Here is a 25,815-nt window from a genome sequence, read left to right on the forward strand (position 1 = left end):
TATTTGTTCCAAGGTGTGTTGTTGATATTTTAACATATGGAACTGACAACTCTGAGTGCTCTGATAGCTAAGGTTGCAGAGGTGTATACTTTCTTACTCCATCTGTCCAGAGCTCTGGAATCTTTGTCAGAAGGAAGAGGATTCTTGGCAGAACTAGCCTTAGCTCCTTTCAGTCCCTGTGTAATGACCTCAGAGTCTGCAGCAGGGTTCCTGTACAGATATTTGTGAGAATCCGGTACTCTGTAGTACCTGTCAGGATTAGCTGGAGTAGGAGGCAGGGCATCAGAGGCTAAGCTGGATTCAAGGAAAACATCATCCACCACTTTTAAAATACAAGGGATGGCCAGGGGGCTGTGCCGGGGCAGGTCCAGAAACTCTCTAAGTCATTTCTTTAACTGGGTTGTCCTGAGATTCCCATTGAAAATGCTCCCTGAGGGAGTGGAGAGTTTCACCAAAGGAAAGGTCCTCTGGAGGGGAGGCAGAGGGAATGGATTCCTCTGCATCTGAATCCTCATAAACAGTTAAGGGCTGTTGTTCCTCTTCAAAGGCAGAATAATCAGATTCCTCAGACTCTTAGGCTGTCAATTTCTGGAGAAGGAAGTCTTTTTCTTTTTGGGGTGGGGGTTTGAGTACCTCGGATAAGGGAGATGAGATCCTCCTCCATTTTGGCAAGATGGTGGCTAGAAGCAGATTTCCTAGGAGTGGCCTGGCTTCGAGGCCTGACAGAATCCGTCGGTCTCTGAGAAACAGTAGTCGGAAGAGAAGACGTCATTTTTTGCCTAGAATCGGTAGTGCGAATGGCCTCCTCAGAGGCCGGTGCCTGAGTTGCGGCTTCGGCCCCAACCGAGGCAGAGACAGCCAAAGGCTCAGAAGACAAAGTGGATTTCTGCGGCATACCAGACTCCGAAAGGGTCTCGGCAAAGGCCTGCATAGAAAGCGATTTGGGCATCAAGAGCTGCAAAAGCACCTCACTGAATTCCGGAGAACTGACGACTTGCTTAGTAGCATCGTCAGAAGGCTTAGCCTTGTGTGGCCTGTCTCTATCTTTACGTTTTTTCGGAATATCGGCAGATTGTTTGCTGACAGATGCCATATCAGAATTCAAGAAAATGGAATATGAAAATAATTGTCTACAAAGAGAGCTCTACGGTGAATCGTTCTTGCATTAAAGAGGGCACAGAACTGGCAACGAGGAACGTCATGGTCTGGGCCTAAACAAGTGATGCAGTAGGAATGAAAGTCTCAGTGTGGGATCTGCTTTTCACAGGCTAGACAACTGTTAGCCTTTTTGGACATCAGTTAAAGCAAGAAAAAAGGGTCCCCAACAGGGTACTTAGCTTTAGACGTTTTCTGCTGAAGTTCGACTTCTGATAGCGACCGACCGGCACTAGTGCAAACTGCTACTGCTACGGGCTTCATGGCAAGAAAGTCTGATGTAATGACATCGGCTGCTTTGCTTTATAGTACTGACAACCTGACGTCAAACTAGTGGCGACAGCAGCCGGAGCACAAAAACAATGACTCTGGCATTCGGGCCGGCCGAGGGCTACCACAGCAGGGATAACCCAGAGGTGATGACTGCAACAGTGAAACACGAAGAGTATCTCATAGTATCTAAGCAGATCAAGATTTATCATATACTGCCAATAATAAACTAAAAATATAGACACAGTTAGAAAAACACAGAAGGCATGCAGATAAATATCAAGGAAAAGTATAAAATAAGCAATTTATGTACGACCCCAAAAGATTTTATAGCAAATTGTGAAACAAAGTGAAAGGAATAGCAGCACCATCAAAAAAGGAACAAATACAAACATTTTGGAGAAGCATTTATGAAGACCCTATTAAGCATAAAAATGCTGAATGGATAGAAGAATTAAAAGAAACATCAAGGAGTTCTAATGTAGAGGATATGAAATGGGATGAAGTAACAGTCAGAGAAACTGAGACATATTTAAGAAAAGCTCCTAAATGGAAAACCCCAGGCCCTGATAGAGCACCTAACTTCTTGCTAAAAACATTAACATCTTTATAGAGATTTAGCTCCGAGTAAGAATTACTTATGTGTGTTCTTTCATCTATGTAAGGTTTTTCATAAATCTGTTGCATTAATAAATACAAATTTTTCTTTGAAGCCTTTGACTGTTTTTCTCCTGCAAGTATTTTCTTTCCTTTAACTCTCTCTTAATCTTTCTAAGTATCTCCTATTTGGAAATTATGGGATTCTTGCATAACAGTAAGAATACATCATTCCTTTCTTGTGCTCAATAGTCCAATTTGCCATCTTCATGGCTCTTTTGTGGACTATTTCCTTCTACAATGGGGGGGGGGGGGCATCTTCCTCTTGACCATGGCTTAACCCTGTTGTAGGAAAATTGAGGTCCCAATGTTGGACTCAGATGAACAGACAGATAGGGTGCAGTGCATTTGCCCTACAGGTCTTTTTCATCAGATAATTTCTTATGCCTACTTTTTTTCTGATAGCATGACTACAATCTGTGCAGAATGGACAGCAGGTCATATAATGTCCCTCTCCTAAATGGTGAAGGCGAAGTGTGCTCCAAACAATACTCAAAATGGCTGTACAGCAAACAAACTTGGAAAACAAAGGCTTTGGTGTTGCAAACAGCTAGCTTTAAGGCTCAACGCATCAGGGATGGGTGAAGAAAACTAAGACACATAAAAGACAAGAAAAACAAAGGACCATGGTAAAAAGTTGAAAGATTATCAAGAATGACACAGGCAATTCAGTTATATACTATTTGTACCCAGGGAAGAGCAAAGCAACCAATAAACCAATCTTTTTTTCTCGGAAAAAAAAAAAAAACTAACAGCCTGAATAATGCTCATTCATGACCAAGGGTTTTATGCGATAAAGAACTTAGTGAAAGAAAGCAATACATGACGGTACTAGGTGTGACAGACAATATAAAGCTTTACCAGCTGACTGGCCTTAATGCCTGCAGCATGTACTGAAGACCACTTCTTAACCAGATCAGGCATTCTGATAATTACCCTCACAATGCAATATATACCTACTATAACCTGGGATGAACTAATATAATGTGGGTTACTTTGCAGAACTTTGTCAAGAACAGTTTATCAAAAGTACAGCCGCAAGGATACTAACAGGGATGCTAAAATGCTCAAACTAAGACTATTTCCAGTTATTATACTGCTTGCAATTTCTTCAAAGCATCTCCAAGAACATGTTCACTATGAGCTGCTTACCTGATACCTACATACCTGAAGGACTTCTGAGAATTTACCACTCATATAGGAACCTCTACTTAAGTCACTGACAGAAATTCCCAAGGTTCAGATTATCCTCAGGTGAAATACACTTTCTTATGTGGTGCCAATCTTTTGGAATTCTCAGTCTTATTGGTTGAAAGAATGTCCCCACCATGTCCTTCATACCATCTTCGAAACAAGTACCTTATAAGTTGAAGACTTTGACAGTTTTACTATATTATTCATAATAACTTTTCATATTCTATTTTTCTGTACACATTAAGTGATTTTTAGACTTTGACAGAATCCTTGACAGCAGATCAAATCCAAAGTAATCCCAAACAAAACAACTGAAATAACATCAAGAATGCAAGCAATTGCAAAACAAACCTACAAACTAAAATAACATCAAGAATGCAAGCAACTCCAAAACAAAACTACTAAGTATCACATATTATACCATGACCTCCCATTATTATTCCAAAACGTGCACGCTGATTGGCCAGCGTGCCCGTTGTAAATCGAGTTATACTAAAGGAAAAAGGTCCGGTCGCCCGGACTTTTTTCTATTAGTATAACTCTCTTTTTAAAACACTGTCTCGCTATGTTAAATGGGTTTAACATAGCAAGACAGTTTTAAAATAAGCAACGGACATCTCCGTTGCTTATTTTAAAGCTGTCTCGCTATGTTAAACCCATTTAACATAGCGAAACACTAAAAAAAAAGCAACGGAGATCTTGCTTTCTCCGTTGCTTTTGCCCTCAGCTCTGATGTACTGCGCGTAGCGCGGTACATCAGAACTGCCGCGGATGCCAGACATCTGCGGAAGGGCAGCAAACAGGCATTATACTATGCCATTATTTAAGAAAAGTAATAGTTTCTTTTCTTAAATAATGTCATGGTATAATAGCAATAACCCACTTCTGGGTGTGGGTAATGCTGTATTTACCCATGGTTGGCTTTGTTTGGTCCCTCGGGCTTCGCCCTCGGGAGCAAACCACGCCAACCGTGGGTAAATCCAGCATTACCCACACCCAGGCGTGGGTTATTGCTATAATATAATATTAATCAAATGAAAAAAATCACCTACAAAAGTTAAGCAGGGGGCTAATTTCTCCTCTTCTCCACCACATCCTTATTTCTTCCTAACTTACGCAAACTTCACAGACTGTCAGTTAATCATGAGGTAAGAACATCACCATTATTGATCTGTACAACCTGCTTTGTGACATTTTCAATGTATACCTCACAACAATATGATAATGAGATAAAACATACCACCAACAACATGGTTTCATCAGTGTGTGTTCTGGTCACATCAGGGTCAATGAAATTGCATAGTCCCTTTTTATTTGGCAATCTGAGCTCTTTAAAGGTGTTTAAGGAATAAAAGCTAACTGAAAATGTACATGTGCATTCTTGGTAACCCTATTAATGTTTGGTTGTACTATCTGGAAAAATCTGTTATCCCTAAATTCATTTGAAAGCACACTGCATGCTACTGAGTGTTAGCACTGTAATAACCATCCTGTCTGGCCTATGTATACTACTTTATGAAAGTAGAAAAAAAGAATTCAATTAAAAAGTACACCCAATCAAAACAAATTTAAAGAAATGCTTAAATATTTACATTGTTAGTCTTCATTCATAGGGTTACATTTTTGCATTTCTGATTATGCCCATTACCCTTTTCCTGCTTTTCATTTATGTACAATTGTAGACTAAACAGGTTCAACTTTTGCCTACTTTTGCTTGTAGTTATACAGCTCAAAATCAACATATCCATGCTTTTCCCTGTATTATTAGATTGTGTTTTCCTCTTAATCAGATGCCAGTAACCACTTCTTAAAAATGCAAGTACATGCAGAACAGGCACAAACACACGTGTGTGCGCACACACACAGTGTTTACCTAATGTACCGAGATGATTTAGGCCATTTGTTTGCTTTTCTAGTTTACCTAAATTCAAGCACCAGCATGACACGATATATCCATGGAGTTTGTTTAAAACTTGTTTCCCGTTGTTGCTGTTATAGATGCCTATAACCACTACCAAACAATGTATTAGCAGTAGCAGCCATTACCTGCACCTCAGTATGCTTTGTCTTTTGCATTACAGAAAAATGATTTATTGGCATTAGGATATCACTCAGCCACATAACTACAAACAACATTTCTGAATATTAACCATTATATAGCAACACGCAGTGAAAACAACTTCATTATTACAAATGAAGGTGGAATGCAACAACACACATCTACACGTTTTTACTTCACTCTCTGAAAGAGACATCCTAGCTTAATGAGAAAGGTAATACTAAAATATAGTTTAAAATAATGTATTACTTAATGTCATTTCAAAACCCCATTTTCACTAGAGAATGTGTAGTATTGTATTCTTACCTCTGAGGCATAGTATTTTGCCATGCTTGCTTCCTTGACAAAAGGCTTTCCAGCTTCCCTGAGTCTAGCTGCATTATATGTCAGTAACCGTGCAGCCTCAATTTGTGTGGCAACTTGAGCTATCTGGTGTTGCATACCCTGGGAATATAAAAAGCCTTAATGTATCATTCAGTACATAAAAATGAATTGTTAGTTCTCTGGTTTTGCAAGTATGAAGTTCATGGTTGTTAGTAAATAAATGCAGAAATATGCCCTGAAGTGAAAACACTTAGCACTGCTGAGTCATTAACCCTGCAGTTTTACACCATGATGCAATCTGGCAGAATTCTGGTCCTCTAACCTAAACTAGTCATCTCGTGCATTACGAAGTAAGAAGTTTTCTTTGTTGAGTACTAAAGGAGCAGCACTTATTTTATATTTTTTATATGGAGTAAGTATTAATCCTACTCACAGCTCTCAACCTCTCAGTGCAAGACATCTGGAAAAGTCAAAAATAATGGAGGCAAAGACTCAAAATAAGAGGCAGATATTAAATATTGCTCTTATAACCTTAGGAAGTTGATAGAATAGTAGGGTTTGCATTGGCATGCATCCTCTAAAGAATATGAAGTCTGAAACTCACGTGCCTGTCATTTAGCGACTTCAATCTTCAATGATTTGTCTGAAAAACAATTTCTTTGAGGAACATACCAAAAATTGAGGTAAAAAGCTGGACATTCTGCAAAATTTGGACAATTTAGAGGTATGATATCCCACTATGGACCTAATTCAAGCACAGCCCAGTTGTATCACACAAACTTGCAACAGAAAGCACAATGTTCCATTATTATGTTACATAGGTAGGTAGTTGCTGAAACAAATACATTAATGAATATATACATACAGGTTATACAGAAACAGAAAAGAAAAATACCTCAAGATATGTCAATAGTCTCCAGGTGTTTTACACATATATGGGAGAACACTCAACTATAATCTTTAGTACGTGGCAGTAAACCATTCATAAAAATAACAAATATATACATGTATACATATATATCTATATATATATATATATATATATATATATGTGTGTGTGTGTGTGTGTGTGTGTGTGTGTGTGTGTGTGTGTGTGTGTGTGTGTGTATATATTATATATATATATTATATATATATATATATATATATATATATATATATATATATATATATCTATATATATATATATATATATATTCTTAAAACAGTAAGCAAAATAAATAAATTAGCCACTGTTAAATTTATCTTTAACATTAAAGAATGCATCCCAAACTGAAATGAACATTTGGTATCGAACAAGTTTAGAATGCGCATAGAATTCAAACTACCAAGATCCACATATCATCATCAAATGTTAATTGAGACACTCAGTAGGCTCACTATACACCATGTCTGCAAGTTTCATCCTAGACAAAAGTTAAATTTAAATGAAAGCTGTGTTCTTCAGGATATATTTTTCAACTTCTTGAGCAAATGGGGCACTGACAGATCTGGCAGCAGTTTTCTGATAAACTGGTTGTAACTTTAGATTTTCTGGCTTCCAGACAGCAATGCTGTGATCTCTCACCCTTAACAACAATCCTCTGTATTCATGTATCCTAGTCAGCACATTACTACATGTCTTGCCAGTTCCACTCCCCAGCTTGTGAATTCTAATAAACTGCTAGTATGATACAAGCTAAATGAACATGAAAGCGGGAGGATAGAATCAGCATGGTATGAGGGTGTATTCCTAGGCCACACTAAAAATACTGTGACTGATGTCAGGAGGTAACAACTACACTGCCCACCAGTTGAAAAACGAAGTTATAAACAATTTTATCAAAACTTTCCTAGGAGCATCAGGATCCCAAGACATATAGACGTCATTTTTTATTAAAAACATGTTTACTAAAAGGCAGATTATACCTTTAAGATCTAACAGTAATCTCTAAACTATATTATGTAAATAATTACGAGACTGATGCTGAAATACTGATAACGCTAAACATCAAATTAAAATATCTAATACACCAAATCAGGATTACAGCACACGAGAGATAACACAAAATAAAGTTTAGCTAACAATAAAGCAAATAAGCACATTTTAATAGCATATGACATGCTATACAGAACAACATAAAACAAAGACTGATCACTCTTAAAATTACTTAAGTGAAATCATAAAGAATGAAGAAATTCAGAAAATATCTAAATATAGCTGTGAATGAGAAAAAATGGCAAGCAGATGACAAATAATAAAAAATAAAGAAAAAATAAAATAAAATATTGAAAGCAAGTTCTTCCTTGGTGTTCACAGTCAAACAGCATGTCATCAACCAAGTACAGAGAATGCCGATTAGTAAAGCTGCTTGTGCAAGTCAAATTGAAAATGCAAAGAAAATGTGTAAGGAGACAGCATTAAATCAAGTAACATTACAGAATGACTAGGTCAGTTGTGCAGAGTTTTTTCACTGTATTACAGGGTAGGAAGTACAGAAATCACATTGTTTGCCCAAAACAGCACTTTCATAAAAGGTGTTACATTAAAAGTATTTGTAAGTTGTACATTTGTTCTGTTACTTTCAGAAGTCAGTCTACTGAAGGCATATGTCATCAGTCTGCCAGAAAAGGAAATGCACAGAATATTAGTCAGTGTCAGACAGCTACTGTGATTAGCATGCATTTTCAGAGCTACAAGTAGCAGGGGGTGCTGGAGGAACAGCCTCAAATGTAGGAGTGATGCCTCCCCTGCATAAATGCTTTAATGTTATAATGGTGACTTTTGGAATTCACTATCCCAGTTTATTTTTCAGAGTGTTGAGACTTACAAAATCTGGTCTTGCACTACAGAATAAGAACTGCTTATATTAGTGGTTCCATAAGGGGTCATTCTTGATGGATCCTATTAATGGGTGCATCTCCACAAACATCAACGTGACATTTTTCTTGGAAGATATCATGGGCAAGTTGCATGTAGTCACATCACTTGCTGAATCCACAACTGCAACTAGCCTGAGTCTGCCAACATTCCACTCAACTACAAGCAAGCACAATTCCTGCAACTTAAAATATAACAATGAACGGGTCTACTGCTCTACATCGAAGACCCACACTTTGGTGAAAGTTCACTTCAACAAAAGTGCACTTTCGCTGAAGTCTAGTTCCCCGGGTAACCCAAAACCCCCCCACTAAAACATGTTTTTGCATGGGGGCAAGCCTCCCTGTACCCCCCACCCCCCTACTTAAATATACCAATTCCGAGTTCCCACTACAGCGTAGAAAAGGGAATATTCCCATTCTGTGCTGTAGTGTGACTGCCGAAGTCAATGCTCGAAGTTTCACTACTTCGAACAAGTGGACTCTGTGAAGTGGGTTTGAAGAAGTGAAACTTCGAACATCTGCATGGATCCCCAATGAACACATGTCATTTGCATTACTAAGAAGTAATATACAACTATATACATGTTCGCAGGCTGGACAGAAGGGCTGCCATATTAAGAAGGGAAGAGTGGGACAGTCTGTGTGACACACCAAGGAGGGTTATATTACTGATACAGTAAGAAAGTCTGCTATACCTAATATTAGAGATTTTCCTTGAGTCCTACAGCTGAGCTGGATCCAAACTGGGAAACCATTAGGGCAGAAGGAACTAGAGGAGAATTTAGGGATCAATGCTCATGAAATTGCATCCTGAGTATTATGGCACCAAATGAAGCCTGAGTTCTGCTGTCTGTGTTGAGACAACAGTGCTTGAGAAAGGTGTTTAATGAAGACTGACCAGCCTTTAGCACAGTTATCTACAACAGATGGAGGCACTGATTAAGGAGACAAATGAAGCAGTCATCAACTTCTTGTGGAGTAGCTTTATAATACAGCATTTTCAAATAGGCAATCAGTTGTCTGACGGAAAAGATGGTACAGTTGATAATTCACGTAGAAAGGGACTGTCTGGCAACAATAAGCCCTTCCCTCTGTGAAGCAGCAGTTTGGCCTACTTGAATTAATGCACTGACTTCAAGAAGAAATAAACTGATATACAACAACTTGACAGCCTGAGCCACTGGCATAATTTCCTTTATGTTTATGTGTAGCTTTGCTTGCCTAATGTTCCAGGCCCTTGGCATGTACCTGTCATGCCACAATGGAGGCATCCATGGTTAAGGTCTGTTTTTGGGGAAGCTGAAGGGCATGCCCTCTGCAAAAATCTGCAGTTGAGAGGCATGTGTTACTCCAGATCTTCCACCACTAACATGCAGTCATTTGTGAACAATCCCAACTTCACCTTCCTTTTAACCTCTCCCCCACTGCAATAACAAGCAAAGTGAGTTGTAAAAGGAACCCATCCTGGCTCTCTATGTACATTCGCCACCTCTGTTAACCTTCAGTGAATCAGTACATTTATGTTCATATCATTATAAAGGATTTTGATCCAGCCACTAAACCCCTTCCACTTACCCACTACCTCTAACATTTGTTAAATAAGTAGGCACATCTCAGTAACTCAAATGTTATTTTTATATCAAATAAAACTAAGCATAATGACTATCTCTCCTCTTTTCATCACACACACAATAACTCACAACAGACACAAATTATTCACTCAATTTGTTAACTGGGTGAGTGAGAGTAAAAAATATTTTGAACACAGTTTGGGTCAAAAGTAAACTCAGTATTTGCAGAACACTATACATGATTAAAATCTTAATTGGCAATAAGCAATGAATATAACAGGTAATTCTGCAGAATAATTATGGTAGAATGATAGCATTTGTAATCACAGTAGCTATATGCACACTACATAGTGTGTAAAATATTACAAATCTTCAAATAAGCAAACAGATGTGCAAAGAATTAGAAAGCTTTAACATTCAAATAAATACTTCTACTAAAAACCATTGATAAAGGAATGTTAAGACTGAAAAGAAGTAAAGATTGGTTAAGGTAGAATATAAGCATTAAAAAATGTATAATATAGTACTCAAAATAGAATTACTTTAAAAAATATTCCAAATACATCCCCATTTAGGCTTTAAATTAAAAGGTGCACAGTATTCATCATCTTCTGTCTGGCAGTTAGCACAAAGGATTAGGGCTATGAGCTTTTAGTGAGCTGCTTCCTGTAGTCCAAGGTTTAATTCCCTCAACCTCTATTTGCCTACTCTGCAACTCAGAGGCAGTTTGGAAATTAGACTATGCTCCACAATCGTCTCCCAGAAAACTACCTATGACTCAATGAATATTAATGGGGGTTAAAAAAGTTTTAAAGCTTAATGTTCACAATTTACACATTTTAGAAAATTGATCATCTCTGTGCAATCACCTGCTAAACTTATTCCACTTCTATTGATTACAGTATCTGATATGGTTACAACATGCATCTGATATTCTATGTACTTTGGGTTTGTAAGTCAATTACACTCTTATGCAATTATATAAATTCTAAACTGAAAGAATTACAGAAATTGTGTTGCAAGGTATCAAGCAATACTAGATTTTTTTCACATCTAAATGTGCAATGAAGGTTAAATGATTATCTTGGTTATGTATGGGACGACAGTTCTGTCTGGATCAAATTTCATAACATAAGATTTGATCATTTCATAAACACTGTTAGGAGATTTATAAATGCCTTAAAGCTGACTATTAAAATTACAGAGTTTTTTTCAGACTAGCAAAAAGGATCAATGATCACGTTAAAGACATTTTCATCATAAAAAGTTCATTATGTTTTGTATGTTAACTGGGTTAGCACACCAATATACAAACCATTTTCAGGCACATCCCAGGCCAAAAAGGAATGGTGAAAGTAAATAACAATGCAAGATTAAAATACACATTGTATAACAAGCAATAACTGATGGTACAGGATAGAGTGCAATACTTCGTATAAACTGACCAGCAGTCCCGTAATTGAAATGTCTCAAGATTGCTAGGACTGTTAGGAACTAACATAACAAAATATACAATGGTGGGCTAGGCTTGAATACAATGGTAGACTCCAATTGCAGGAAACTAACATAACAAAATATACAAAAACTAACATAACAAAATATACAATGGTGGGCTAGGCTTGAATACAATGGTAGGCTGCAAGTAAATGTTTAAGTAGTACATTTTACTTTATATGCAATTATTGAGTCAAAGTAGTAAAGTACAATGGAGAATTTGTATCGTACAGGAGATCAGCAGTAAGAAAAAGACATAAGCAGTAATGCCTATGTAAGACTGAGATGCAGACGCAGGAGCAATTGCTAGAAAATGTCAGAATGCCCCTTAATTAGCTAAGCAAATAAGAAAAAAATGTCTAAAGAGAGGGCAACTGTTGAATTGTGATAAAGCTAGTACGGGATATGTGTCAACTAATAAAGAGGTTAGGGGGTGTAGGTGCCAGAAACGGTAGGAGTGATTGAAAGGTTGGGTAGGAATGAGTTGAGCTTTCACTTATTTATTCTCAGATTACCCCTATAATCTAGTACAGGGTTCACAGGGGGGCTGGAACACAATGTGTACAAACTAGTCCTAAATGGGATTCCAATCTAATTTTGATTACTACAGTTATTCATTTTTATTTTCCTCCTTCATGTTTCCAAATACTGTGACTTTTTACTTATGTAGAATTTTGTTATTTATGACTGTTTGAAAAGTATTAGTTGCACAGAATTTTAAAGAAAAAAATAGATTAAGGTGGCATGGTTAGATTGGGAGGTGTTACTTGATTCAGTGCACCTTGTCTAGAAAGAGTAAAGCTTAAGTGTTTTCAAATACCAGAAGGTACAGAGTTCAAGGTTAATGGGTCAAGTTTAGAAATGGATGTGAAAGGTGGTATCTCAAATGGAAAAGAGCAAAGCAGTTGTGATAGTCTGCCTTCACAAAACAGTGTCTGGTCCCAGAAAAAAAAGTTTTTTGCATGACCTCCTTTATCTAATGCACTCAACATTTTCTTTACATCTGTATGCAACACTGCAATAGGTCTGTAATTCCCTAGGTCACGCCCCCCCCGGCCAAGTAACTATATTGGCTATTCTCTTAGAGTCTGATATCAGTCCCTATTTACTACAAATATTAAATATTCTTGGTATCATCCTAAAAGTTCCTCTGTACCCGTTTATAAACACTCACCCCATTGGAAAACTTTGAGCCCTGCTGCCTTACCTCCTTTAACGCTTCACCTGCCTTACTCACCTCTTTTTGCTTATCCAATTTGCTCCTCACTTATTTCTTCCCACCTCCCTTGTTTATGCTGCTTCATTTTGCCCCCAACCATTCAGAGTTGCAGGTAAAATCACTCAATCACCAGTCTTACTTTTCTGTCCATTCTCACCTCCTGCCCCTCCTTCATCTTTCTAATCCTACTTACTTTACTCACACCTGCTTCATTTCAGTCTCCAGGCCAGGTATTTTCCCTTGCTACACTCCTACCACCTATTCAAAAATCCTCCTCACCTCTGGCAGCCCTTTTCCTGGTGCAATCATAAAGATGGGTCTTTCCTACACCTTTCCCCCTTAATTTCTTCTTTCTGCTTTGTCCTACCTTCTACAGCTCTAATCCCTCTGCATTTTCTTTAGTATCCCTCTCTAATTTTTGAGTCCCACTCACAGTTTCTCTATACTCTTCTCTGCTTACTTCACCACCCTGCCTTTTATCATTACTTTGTTATATCACACTAACACAGTTTTAAAACTATATCTTTACTTCCCTACCAAGTTATCTGCCAGCATCCTCCGACTACCTTGGCTAGCTATGTTCTCTTTCATTCCCCACTTCCATTCCTTCTATCCACTGTGAGTTCTGATATAATCCTCTCTGCAATCTGAAAAATTTTTATTCATTCTACATACATTCTCCTAAAACTGAAATATAACTCTTATAACTTTCTCACTTCTATTTCTAAAGTACACCCCCCCTCTCTCCATACACCTTGACAACAACCTTTCTGCAGAATGCTCTTCAACTTCAAGTTTCCTACTATGAGACTCTTTCTATACAGTCTATCAAACTGGCTCTAATATTAAGCTACAATCCCCAGACATTCAACTCAATTACTTTTTTATCATACATACACGCAACAGTTTCATTTAAGAAATTACAAATCGTCCTCTAAAGTTACAAAAATATTTTTACAGTCCTTCCTGCAGCTCAAAGCTGGTGACTGATTCAATTTAAAATGTGCGTCTTCCACTCCTTTATTGCATCTAACTTTATCCAGTATTTTCACTGATTATCTGGCCATCCTCCTCCTCTTGTGTCTTAGAGAGAGTTTTTGACAGGACTTATAAGTCAGCCTTCAAGCCAGTATGTAATGACACCCCAAGGTTCTCCTCTTGCAGAGCATAGGGGTCAGATGCATCCCCCAGTATTTTTTTGTACAGTTTTATTAGTAATACTATTCCCCATAATGTTACTCTTCTTCTTACCTTCTGCAAACAGTATGCCATATTCTGTAACACCACATCTTCTAATAAAAACTGCCCCCATTTGTACTCTGTGCCTATTGTACATCCCCTAACCTATTTTATCACACATTTAGAAATGGCTACTGAATTTCTTATCCCACACTTCATTTAGTCCTTCACTGCATCAAGGCTGAATAACATACATTAATTCCCTTCTCTGGAGACAATTACTTCTCACCCTCTCCTAAATACAGTACCTTTTTAAAATGTGTAACTGACTACATCTGGTAACAGCTCTCCTTCCACTTCTGTTATTACTTGTTCTTCCTATTCTAGCCAGCTGCACCTTATACACCCCCCTCCTGCTCTACAACTATCAAAATCTACTGCTCATCTCTCATCATTTACTAGTCTTTCCATTAATAGTACAAGCACCGCAGAAAGAACAACCTCCTCAATTTAATGCCAAAGTAGCTTGTTATATCCTCAACATTGCATCCTACATGAATTCAGGCAGGAACTTACAGCACCCTATTCTACCAAAGCCTGAGTACCAGCTTCAAACCAGCTGAACGGAGAACAGCCACTGTCATCCCTTTGCACAAAGGTGGAGCGTCCACCGATCCAGGAAATTATAGCCCCATCAGCCTAACTAGTCTGATCTGCAAGGCCATGGAGCAGATTATCATGGACCTCATTAACAATGACAATGGCAACCTCCAGACACTTGATCCCAGACAGTTTGGTTTTGACATTGGGAGGTCATACCTGTTAAATTTGGTTGACTTCTTTGAGACAGTCACCAAGGCCATAGACAAGGGGAAGACTATGCACACCACCTACCTTGACCTGACCAGAGCCTTTGATACTATTCCCCACTGAGGTATAATAGATAAAACTCTCTCAACTAGGCATCAATTCATATGTTTATTGAAGTTAAGCCCTTTCCTCTCTGTTACAGAGACTTCCTCAGAACAGTTCTGAGGAAGTCTCTGTAATAGAGAGGAAAGCGCTTAACTTCAATAAACTTGGTGTCCTTTGGATTGCTCACATTCTGCTGGTTGGTTCTTCTGTGGTTTTCTACTATTTTGTGATCAATTCATATGTTACCAGATGGATAGGAAAAGTACAGTTTTGTACCTACCATAAATGTAGATGTTCGAAGATCCACATTGCTGCAGTCCTAACACTTGGGTAGTCCGCTGTCCTTGGTCGGCCCGAATATCAAAGTATAAGGCTGACATCGGTCAGGGCGCATTTGACTGACGTCAGGACGTCAGGGTACAAATGCGCATGACCGACGTCATAGCCTCAGTCTTTTCTTGCCCCAGATGTCAGAAGACCCTAAAAATAAAGGTGAAAACCAAAAGACAGCAAACCCGCAACCAACCACCCACCACCCCTGCACTAACTATATGTACAATATATACAATATACACAAAATGTACAACCCAACCCACACAACCACCTCTAACTACAGAGGGGAAGGAGGGAGGGATTGGACTGCAGCAATGTGGATCTTCGAACATCTACATTTATGGTAGGTACAAAACTGTACTATGTTCTTCATCTCACATTGCTGCAGTCCTAACACTTGTGTAGAATCCCAAAGCAGAGGTAAGGGAGGATGGCTAACTACAAGGAAGCAGGAGCTGCCAAAATGCCCTGCAAAACAGCAGTGGCAAAACCAGCCCTGGACTTAGAGTAAAGTAGCAGGTGATAATGCCTAGAGAAAGTATGTACAGAACTCCAAGTAGCTGCCTCCAAAATATCCTTGGTTGCCACTCCCCTCAAAAAAGCTGTTGAAGTGGCAGTAGCCCTAGTGGAATGAGGCCTAATCCCATCTGGAATCTCCTTGCCATGATGGGAATAACAGAAAGCAATGCAAAACCCAATCCACTTAGAAATAGTTTGTTTTGATACAGGCTTGCCCTGAGAACTCAAGGCAAAAGAAACAAACAACTGCTGAGACTGCCTGAACCCTTTAGTTCTGTCCAAATAATAACGCAACTGCCTGTGGACATCTAAAGTGTGCAAAATCTTTTCCCCTTTATTTTGGGGATTTGCATAAAAAGTAGGCAAATGAATAGTTTGGTTTAAAGCCACACTAGAAACCACCTTAGGCATAAAGGAAGGATTAGTGCGTAATGCTACCCTCTCCTTATGGAAAATCAAGAAGGCTCAACTGCCATAAGGGCCTGTAATTCAGAAACCCTTCTTGCAGAGGTAATGGCCAACAAAAAAGCAGTCTTCCAAGATAAATATTTCAACTCAGGAGTAGCTGCAGGCTCAAAAGGTTGTAGAGTGAGTTTCTCCAACACAAAATTGAGATCCCAAGCAGGAGTAGGAGCTCTTCGTGGGGGTCTTATATTCTTTGCCCCTCTAAGAAATTGCTTGAACAAAGGATGAGAAAACAATGGTGGGTTGCAATCATAGTGAGCTGAAATTGCTGCAGCATGAACTTTAATAGAAGAGAAAGACAAACCTTTGTCCAGTAACTCAGTAAGATATTGAAGAGCCACACTCAAATTAGGCTCAGAAACATCAAAATCTTTTGCTGCACTCCAAAACAAAAATCTCTTCCATTTGTCTCGTACACTTTCCTTGTACTAGGCCTCCTAGCTTCCAAAATAACATTCAAAACTTGCTGAGGAAGTGGAGGCCCACTTTGGTTCAAAACAGAATATGCCAGGCTGTTAGGTGCAGAGAGTGAAGCTTGACATTTAGCAAATGGCTGTCCTCCTCGACAACAGGTGTGGAATCGAAGGCAAAGGCCATGGAGGCTTCCATACCAGACTTCTCAGTAATGGGTACCAGTGTTGTCGAGGCCAATCCGAGCTATTAAAATCATCCTTGGCTTGTCCTGTCTGACTTTTAGAAGTACCTTTGGGAGGAGAGGCAGAGGTGGAAAGGCATATACATGAAGATTGCTCCAATTGAAAGAAAGAGCATCCACTTTCCAAGCTGTGGGATGAAACCTTTTTGTGCAAAACTTTGGCAGCTGATGGTTTAGTGGAGAAGCGAACAGATCTATGTCTGAGTTCCCATGACACTGTCAATTTCTGAAATACATGAGGATCCAATTTCCACTGTGGGGATCCATAATTGCCTGCTCAACACATCTGCTAAGGAGTTCTGTGCTCCTGGCAGAAACCTTGCCTGAAGATTGAGCTGTAAACTGAGAGCAGTCTCCCACAAAATCATTGCTTGCCTGCATAGAGGATAAGAATGCGTTCCCCTTGCTTGTTGATGTACCACATGACAGTTGTGTTGTCTGTTAGAATCAACACCTGCCCTGGAAGAAGCAATTCCTTGAAAGCAATTAATGCAAACTGGACTGCTAACATCTCCTTCATGTTGATATGTAGATGTTGTAGTCTGACAGGCCACTTGTTTTGTATCCACTTTCCATTTAGATGAGCTCCCAAGCTTTGTCTGAGGCATCTGTCGTTAAAATCTGACTCGCCTCTGGCGGGTCACAGAGAGTCCCTTGTTTAGGTGACATTCCTGAGCCCACCACAAAAATTCCTTTTGAATGCAAGGTATTATTTGAATGACAGTGTCTAGATCCTGGCAGTGCTGTGTCCCTACATTTTTGAGATACCATTGTAGCTTCCTCATATGCAGTTTGGCATTGGGAAGCACCAGAATACAAGATGCCATGAACCCTAAGGCTTGAAGGACTGTCCTTGCAGTCAGCCCGGACTGATGAGATAGTTGATGGAAGTAAAGGGATAGACTCTTTTGTTTGTCCGGGGTTAAAAAGGCCATCTGGGATGCTGTATTCAGTCTCACACCGAGAAAGCACATGTCTTGAGAGGGTACTAGATTGGACTTTATTTCGTTCACAGAATACCCTAGGCATCTTAGCACTGCTATCACATAATCCAAATGATGAAGAAGCTCTTCTCTTCCTTGAGCCAGAATTAGGCAGTCGCCCAAATAAGGATAGATCTGTATTCCTTTTAGTCTGAAGAAAGCTATCACTGGAGCCAGAACCTTCAGTGAACACTCTGGGCAGTAGATAAGCCAAAGGGCAATGCAGAGAACTGATAGTGAGAAGTCCCAGCTCGAAACGCAGATACTTCCTGCAACTTAGTCTGATAGGAACATGAAGGTAAGCCTCCTTGAGATCCAAAGTTACCATCCAATGATCTTTGCCCAGCAGAGGTAAAAGCTGCTGCAACGTCAACATTTTGAACTTGGGAATGTCCAGATAAGTGTTGAGGATAGATAAATCCAAAATTGGTCTCCACGTGTTCCCCTTCTTTGGTACTAGGAACAGGCGAGAATAAAATCCTAGGCCCACTTCTGGCAGAGGGACCGGCTGTATGGCCCCTAGTTGGAGCAACAGAGAAACCTGTTTGTGAGCCTCTAGTCTTTGTGGAGGAGGAACGTCTGGCATGCCTTTGAAAGGAGGCAAGGTATGGAAATAAAACCTGTAGCTGTGGTGAATGATATCCAATACCCATCTGTCCTGGGTAATCAAACTCCAATTTTCTTTGAAAAGTGCCACCTTCCTCCCAAAGGTGCTGCCAGATGAGCAGGCTCTGGCAGCGGAAAAGGTAGGTCATTGGGTCTGCTGACGAAAGGACTGACCCCTGCCCTCACCCGAAGCCTGTGCAGGAGAACTCCCTGTTCTAGGCCTGAAAGAGCCCTGGGCTCTGCCCTTACCACGTCTAGATCTACCCCTAGACTGTGAACCATAAGAAGGATACGTCCACCCTTTAGTAGGCCAATTTCTACTAAACTTTGGAGGCTGGACCTGCAAAAAATCTTTAACAGTCTGCATAGACTTAGCCTTGTCTTCCATTTTCTTTAAGACTGTCTCAACAGGAGGACCAAACAACACGTCAGAGAGCATCTAAAATCCTTGTCTTAACATGTTCAGACAAATTCTGTTCCCTCAGCCAGGCGTGCCTACGAAGGACTGACCCAGTGGCAGCCACCCTAGACGAGGCCTGTACAGCATCAAAACCACATTGCAAAGAATGCTTACCCACCTGTTCAGAAACATGCACTAAATCTTGCAACTCCTTACAATCAATACCTACTGCCAGAGCATCAACCTTAGACTTCAATAGTGAAAGGAGATAATTTTGGTATTTCAACATGTGAAACTGGCAATTCAGAGCCCTCATAGCAAGAGTGGAAGAAGTATAGACTTTCTTTCCCCATCTATCCAAAGGCCCTAGCCTCCTTGTCTGCAGGAACCGGATTCTTAACAACAGAAGCCTTAACACCTTTAGGCCCCTGGCTAACAGTCTCTGGGTCTGCCCTAGGACTCTTAAAAAGATACTTATGAGCTTCAGGCACCCTGTAATACCTATCCGGCTTAACAGGAGCAGGAGGCAAAGAATCAGGATTAAGAGAAGCTTCTGTAAAAACATCGTCCACTACATCCAAAACAGGAGGTATAGCCAAAGGCTTATGCTGGGGTAAAAACAGAAATTCCCTAAGCCTTTTCCTGGAATCAGAGAAGTCCTGACCTTCCCACTTAAAATGCTCCCTCATGGAATGAAGAGTTTCTGAAAAAGAAAAATCCTCAGGAGGAGTAGCAGAAGGAGTAGAATCATCCACATCAGAATCAGAATAAGGAGAGTACTCCTGCAAGTCTTCAGCCAAAGACTTTGAAACATCTGAAGCCTGCTCAAAACCCCCCAGCTCAGGATCCACCCTAGGTCTCTTATCAGGAGGGGGCATAGAACCCCTAATCAAAGTAATCAAATCTTCTGCCATTTTAAGCATATGCTTCTTGGGCACAGTACCTGAGGAGCTAGGGGTAACACCAACTGAAGCCAAACCTGGCCTGCCCCTGGGGGAAGCCTTTGAAACAGAAGGAGAGGGCCTAGCCACCTTGGGAAGGGAGGGATAGTAAGATGAGAAGCCCCTCAGCCTGACTAGACTCCTGAGAGGCCACATCCTGCAATAATAAGGTCTCACCCTGGGAACACAAAGAAACCTCCGTGGAGCCACCGGCTCCACCGACACCTCCAAAGAACCGCGCCTGGTACAGACGGTTCTTCTAGCCTAGGCTTAACTGCCTTGTCCTTGCGCTTCAAGAAGCGGCCGGAGCATCCGACGGCATTTTATAGTTGCATCGCTTCCCAAAGACTAACCTTGCACAATCCAACCTTCTCTTTATAGTGCGTTTATTAAATCTAGCACAAGAGCGACAGCCAACAACGTCGTGCTCAGGCCCTAAGCAAGGAATACACAAAGTATGATAATCTCTATGCGGTATCTGTTTCCCACAAGAAATGCAATTATTAACTTTTTCTGACATCCGTAAATGACTGAGGCAAGAAAAACTAAAATATTCCCCAACGGGGTACTTAGCCAACTTTGAACTCGGTCTGAAACTTCTAAATCGAAAAATCTCAGAACGCCAACCAGCACTTGCAATACTGCTTCTGCATCGGACCATGCGGCAAAAAAGACTGAGGATATGACGCCGGTCATGCGCATTTGTACCCTGACGTCCTGACGTCAGTCAAATGCGCCCTGACCGACGTCAGCCTTATACTTTGATATTCGGGCCGACCAAGGACAGCGGACTACCCAAGTGTTAGGACTGCAGCAATGTGAGATGAAGAACATCTGGCTCACTGAAAGAACCCACCTAGTCAAAATAAGGGAAGCCACCTCAAGTGGTAGACCCGTAACAAGTGGTGTACCCCAGGGATCGGTCTTGGGTTCTCTGCTGTTGGTTATACTTCTCGGAGGGTGCAGGTTAAATCTAGTTGGCTATGGCTGACCAAGTTTGCAGATGTCTGCAACCTGGGTGCTGTCATCAACTCCCCTAGTAATGTGGACATCCTCCAAGAGGGTCTCACCCAAACAAATGACTGGTGCCAAAAACATGGTCTCAAGCTGAATGCCAAAAATATGTCATCCCTTTTGGAGAGAGTGACATCCCCACACATTACCAAACTGATAATAAGGTCCTAACCACACAATCAATCGTGATGGACATGGGCACCCAGGTTAATAGCAAACTAACTTGTGACCACCACATTGCCTCCATTGTGCAGAAAGCTTTCTACATGGCCCACCTCATTAGTAACGGCAGATCATCCAGGGACAAGATGGTCATAACATCCCTGTATTCTTCCCTTATGACCCATTATTGAGTACAATGCCAATTTCAGCATGTACCTCACAAAGCACATGCAGCAGCTGGAGAGACCACAGAGGTTCCTCACCCAGAGAATCCAGGGCCTCAAACATCTACCCTACACAAAAGCAAATGCAGCAGGTAGAAAATGGTAACCACAAGTCAATAACCTTTAACCTTTAAATGGTTAAATAAACGGCTGAATTTTATTTTTTTGCCTCTACCTTCTTGACTTGTGGTTACCATTTTCTACCTGCTACATTTGCTACTGTACTGTTTCTCATTATTTTCCTGAACTACCCTACGCAGAAAGGCTAAATGTCCTGTCACTCTACTCAGTCTCCTTCAGACTCCTCAGAGGTGAACTCTGTCTGGCATACAAAGCAATCTCAGACCCCGCCCTGATGGGACTGCTGGATATCTGCAAGTCAATCTCGACTCGAGTAACCTGCACGTGCAATCTTAACCTGGTCTGTGACATCAATAGGACTTGTTGGTGGGACAAATTTGTGTCCCACAGACTCCCCTTTTTGTGGTCTCCCTCTCCACGTACAGCAGAGTACCTCATTAACCCTTTTTAAGAGCAACCTGGATAACTGGAGCCACCTGTGTCCCTGCTGGACAGTGGCATAGGGTGCTGACTTGTTGGAACATGGGCTAAATTCTTGTCTAGGCTTGTAAGGGCATCAGGGCCAATAGCCCAATAATGTCCTATGAACACTCCTGAAGAAGGCAGCAGCTGTTGCTGATGATCTAGTGCTGTGGGACCTAGCTTGTTCCAATAGGGTTTGCTCAGTTTGTCATAACAGAAAGTAATAATTTGGAAGCCACTATTATGGTGAAGTGGTTGTTTCATGTTTCAATGCATTTCCTTAGTAACTGGGTGCTCATGCTTGACTGGCATGAAAGAAGCAAATAATTGATTGGTTTGTCTGAGTTTAGCCCTGCTGGTGTATTACCTCATTTACCTGTTCACTTCTATGGTAGGTAAAAATAGTCAGCTTTTTATTCTTAGGTTTTGGACACAAGTCTGTCAGTTGACATAATGACTGAGGGGCAGATAATCAGACAGCCATGAAGGACACAAGTTACTCCTCAAACATAATCTGTCAGTGAAAGACAATATAGGGTTCGATGCAAATGAGGGCCCTGCAGTTCAGAAGCAATTCTGGTTAGGGTAAGTTATACAAGGGAGACAGTCTTATGAAACAAGATTTTAATTCAGTTGTACTAGCAGGTTCAAAAAGTTAGGAAAAGGCATTTTTTTCTACAACAAAGCTCAGATTACCAGCTGGAGACTGACTGACTAATTTAATAATTTATTAACCAAACTAGTGGGCTGATCTAAAGACCCTTTTCATACAAAAACCCAAGCCAAACTGACAGTTACAAACACAGAAAACTGCACAAGGAAATTTATCAAGCAATACACACACAGAAGTTGAACATGCTATGGAATCTAGAGGTCTAAGTACAATACGTAAGGTATATCAAATGATGTAAACAGATGTTATACAAGAAAAGAAGGCAGACAAATATACCTTTTTCAATAAGCAGGTCAAGTTATCCCTACACATATCTGTGAGGTACCATACGGTTAAAGGCATACGGGCAAGAAAAAGCATCCATCACCCAACTTTGTTATACCAGTGCGAGAATATAGTCCACTTAGATACAATTTCCTAGTTGTAGGCTTCCTAGTCTTGTGCAATGTGGCTAAAACGTATCATTCTTCTTGCAGTAACCACTTAGTCATGCTATAGCAGGTGCCTATACCTCTGCTCAATACACACAAGGTCATAAAACTAATCCTGTAAAGGGCAATGACCCATTACAGTTCAGAGTAGCAAACAGCAATGATGTATTAGCCTGACATATTTCAGGCCATTAGCTATACAGTGGCAAACAACAATGAGGTATTAGACTGAAACATTCCAGCCAGGAGTTGTATACTATTGAGTGTTTTGTGTAAGAGTCTCCCCTTCTGGCTGTTGATAAGCCTGCATGAAGTAGAAGAACTACCAGATGTTTTTCTGTTGTTAGTTGGAACTGCAAGAAGAAACAGATTTGCCTTTAGCCAATTTGAGATAATGAGGATGAGTTCTGCTCTCTCTCTCCTCACATTTAGTACCACTGGAAAGACAAGAACTGAAAGCGGGTTTAAAAAGGACATGGCTTCCATCTGAATGAGAATGTGTGGGTTATGGAAGCACCTGAGCATGCTGTCCTGGATTACAAAGTCAAGGTCTGATGAGTCACCTCAGGTGTAAACAGGTTAACTTCTGTGGTTCTCCTCTTTTCAGAGATGTCCAGAAATGTTTTCTTCTTGTCAAACATCCATCCAACCATGAACACACCACTCAGTGCTTCTGCCAGACAGTTCTGCACACTGGGTATATACTGTCTGAGTGCTGAGCTTCAAAGATGGATGCCAAGGTCATCATGATTATGTTACATGGGGGGGGAAGGGAAAGATAGGACTGTCTACTACTTGCTGATGTTCCAACAATGTCATAATATATACTCTGTCATATTTGGAGGGGTTTCTGGATTTAAAAGAGACTGAAAGTCTAGTAAAACATGTTGGAGGGCCACCATTTCCCTAAGGGCAGTACACTTCTTCCTCCACCCCCTTGACCAGAAACCTTAAGCTCACAATTGCCTGAAATGCAATCTCCAGATGAAGTCTGATGCATCTGCTGTCCACTACTGGTCTCATTTTGGGTGGAGAAAGGAAGGCTTGCTTTCCTGTTAATCTTGAGCCATCGCCACTAGCATTCTCTGATTTCTACTGGGATCAAGAAAGCAATGTGTTTTCTTCATTGCACAGGTTCTTCATCCACTAACAGGCATGCCTACGCATGATATGGCACTTGGTGCCCTCATTACGTGAACTTCTGAAGTTAAAGTTACTTATTATTTATTTATTTAATCATTTTCATTTTTTTAGCTGAGACTGTCTGACTGAGCCAACTGCAACTTTTTCATCTGAGATCCAGGGAGAAAAACTCCACAACATAACAATCTAACAATTCAAATACATACAGTTTAAAACATTACATGTAGATTAACAATAATATACATTTAACATGCTTCTACTGATTACTCAGGAAACATGTTTTTATAATTTAACATTGTAAAGAAACTCAGATATTGTAAGTACAATTTTAATGCTGAATGGGTATGTATCTGGCAATTTTCCATGTAAAGATAAACAAGAACCCCCTTCAGTTGTAGGTAAGTAAATATTAAAGTTATACATGTGGTGAAAGCCCTGGTGCAGTAGAACAGAAAATGGGAAGGAGGTGAGCTTCCTGCAAGCTCTGTGAATGAAGATGTCCAAGAAGGTGTCTTTTGTGTCTAGAGTGATGAGAAAGGCAGCTTTCAGCAGGAAAAGGAAAGTCTGTTACAGTTTTGACCATCTTTATTACCATGTAATTATACAGACTTGATGGATCCAGGATGGGTCTCCTTTTTTGACAGTAGGAATATTTTTAGCCAATACCCTCCTGCCTTTCTCTATAAGGATGGAATCATTTGGATTGATCTGTAATTCTGCATTTATTGTGGAGAAGAAAAACATACTGCAGCTCATCTTTTCATGTAGAAGGGATGCATTCAAATGGGAAGACAGAACAAACTCAGCAGAGTGTACAATAGGGATTACCTCACTTATACATTTGTCCAAGATCAGACAAAAATGAAAGTTATGGACTTGCAATAACAACAGATCCGTATTGTCTTTCGCCATCTAGTTCAGCCTGCAAGTTATCACATCCAACTTAGATCTGAGGCCGGCCATTTCTTCAAGACTTCAGATTGCCAGGTTCTGCCTTCCCTACCCACAATCCCTCACTTTCCCAAGAATACCTCAGATTGAATTTGTCCCCCCTCTGTCTAACTTATTTAAGGCACCAACTTAAAAGGAGAGAAACTAAAGACCCCAACAAGAAGGTACCTCTTCCACTCAATCATCCTATGAAAAAGAACTTGAAATACAGGCGAGTGCAGGAGGAAGGGAAGATTGAACCAGACAGAGAAAGACAACACAAATCTATTACTGTGGTAAGTACATAACTTACAAATCTAATGTCTTTTCAATCTGCAGGAGGGAGTCCCTGGCCATGCAACACCTCTGGGAGGTTTTAAGGAAGGATATTGTGCAGTATGGTGAAACCAAATGAAGCCCTGGACCTAGACTGAATGTCCAGCTTGTAATGAGACACGTGTGTGGGGACCTACCCTAGTAGCATCTGCACATATATAATCTAAAAACGTTCTGGAGAAAAAAAGCTATGGAAGTCGCTGTAGCTTTGGTGGAATGACTTTTTGGTTTACAATGCAAAGCATATGTAAAGAAAATACAGTCTGATAGCCACTTAGACAGCATAACTTTAGAAAAAGGTTTGCCCAATCCAGACTTTGAAAAATAAACAAACAACTGATCAGACTTCCTGAAAAACTTGGTCCTGTCTAAAAAGAATCTCAATTGTCTATGTATATCTAAACAATGTAACAAGCATTCACTATTGTTGGAAAAACTAGGAAAAAATACGGGAAGGTAAATAGACTGATTCAGGTTATTTTCAGAAGCCACCTTTGGAAGAAATGTAGAATCTGTGCGAAGATGCACCCTGTTCTTATGGAAAAATAGATATGGGGG

The 25,815-nt window shown here is 40.2% G+C and overlaps 1 protein-coding gene across 1 annotated transcript in view; it reads right to left on the reverse strand.

The window, feature by feature from the left end:
- ACADSB (acyl-CoA dehydrogenase short/branched chain) overlaps nucleotides 1–25,815 on the reverse strand; it is a gene marked incomplete in the record, with an annotated part of 895,069 nt that overhangs the window by 296,071 nt on the left and 573,183 nt on the right. The window contains 1 exon segment of the mRNA XM_044056031.1: nucleotides 5,642–5,779. Coding sequence (XP_043911966.1) covers nucleotides 5,642–5,779 — 138 coding nt within the window.

Source organism: Protopterus annectens, chromosome 14.part0 (genome assembly GCF_019279795.1).
Source record: "Protopterus annectens isolate FY-2018-M chromosome 14.part0, PAN1.0, whole genome shotgun sequence".
In the NCBI taxonomy this organism is placed as follows: domain Eukaryota; kingdom Metazoa; phylum Chordata; order Ceratodontiformes; family Protopteridae; genus Protopterus; species Protopterus annectens.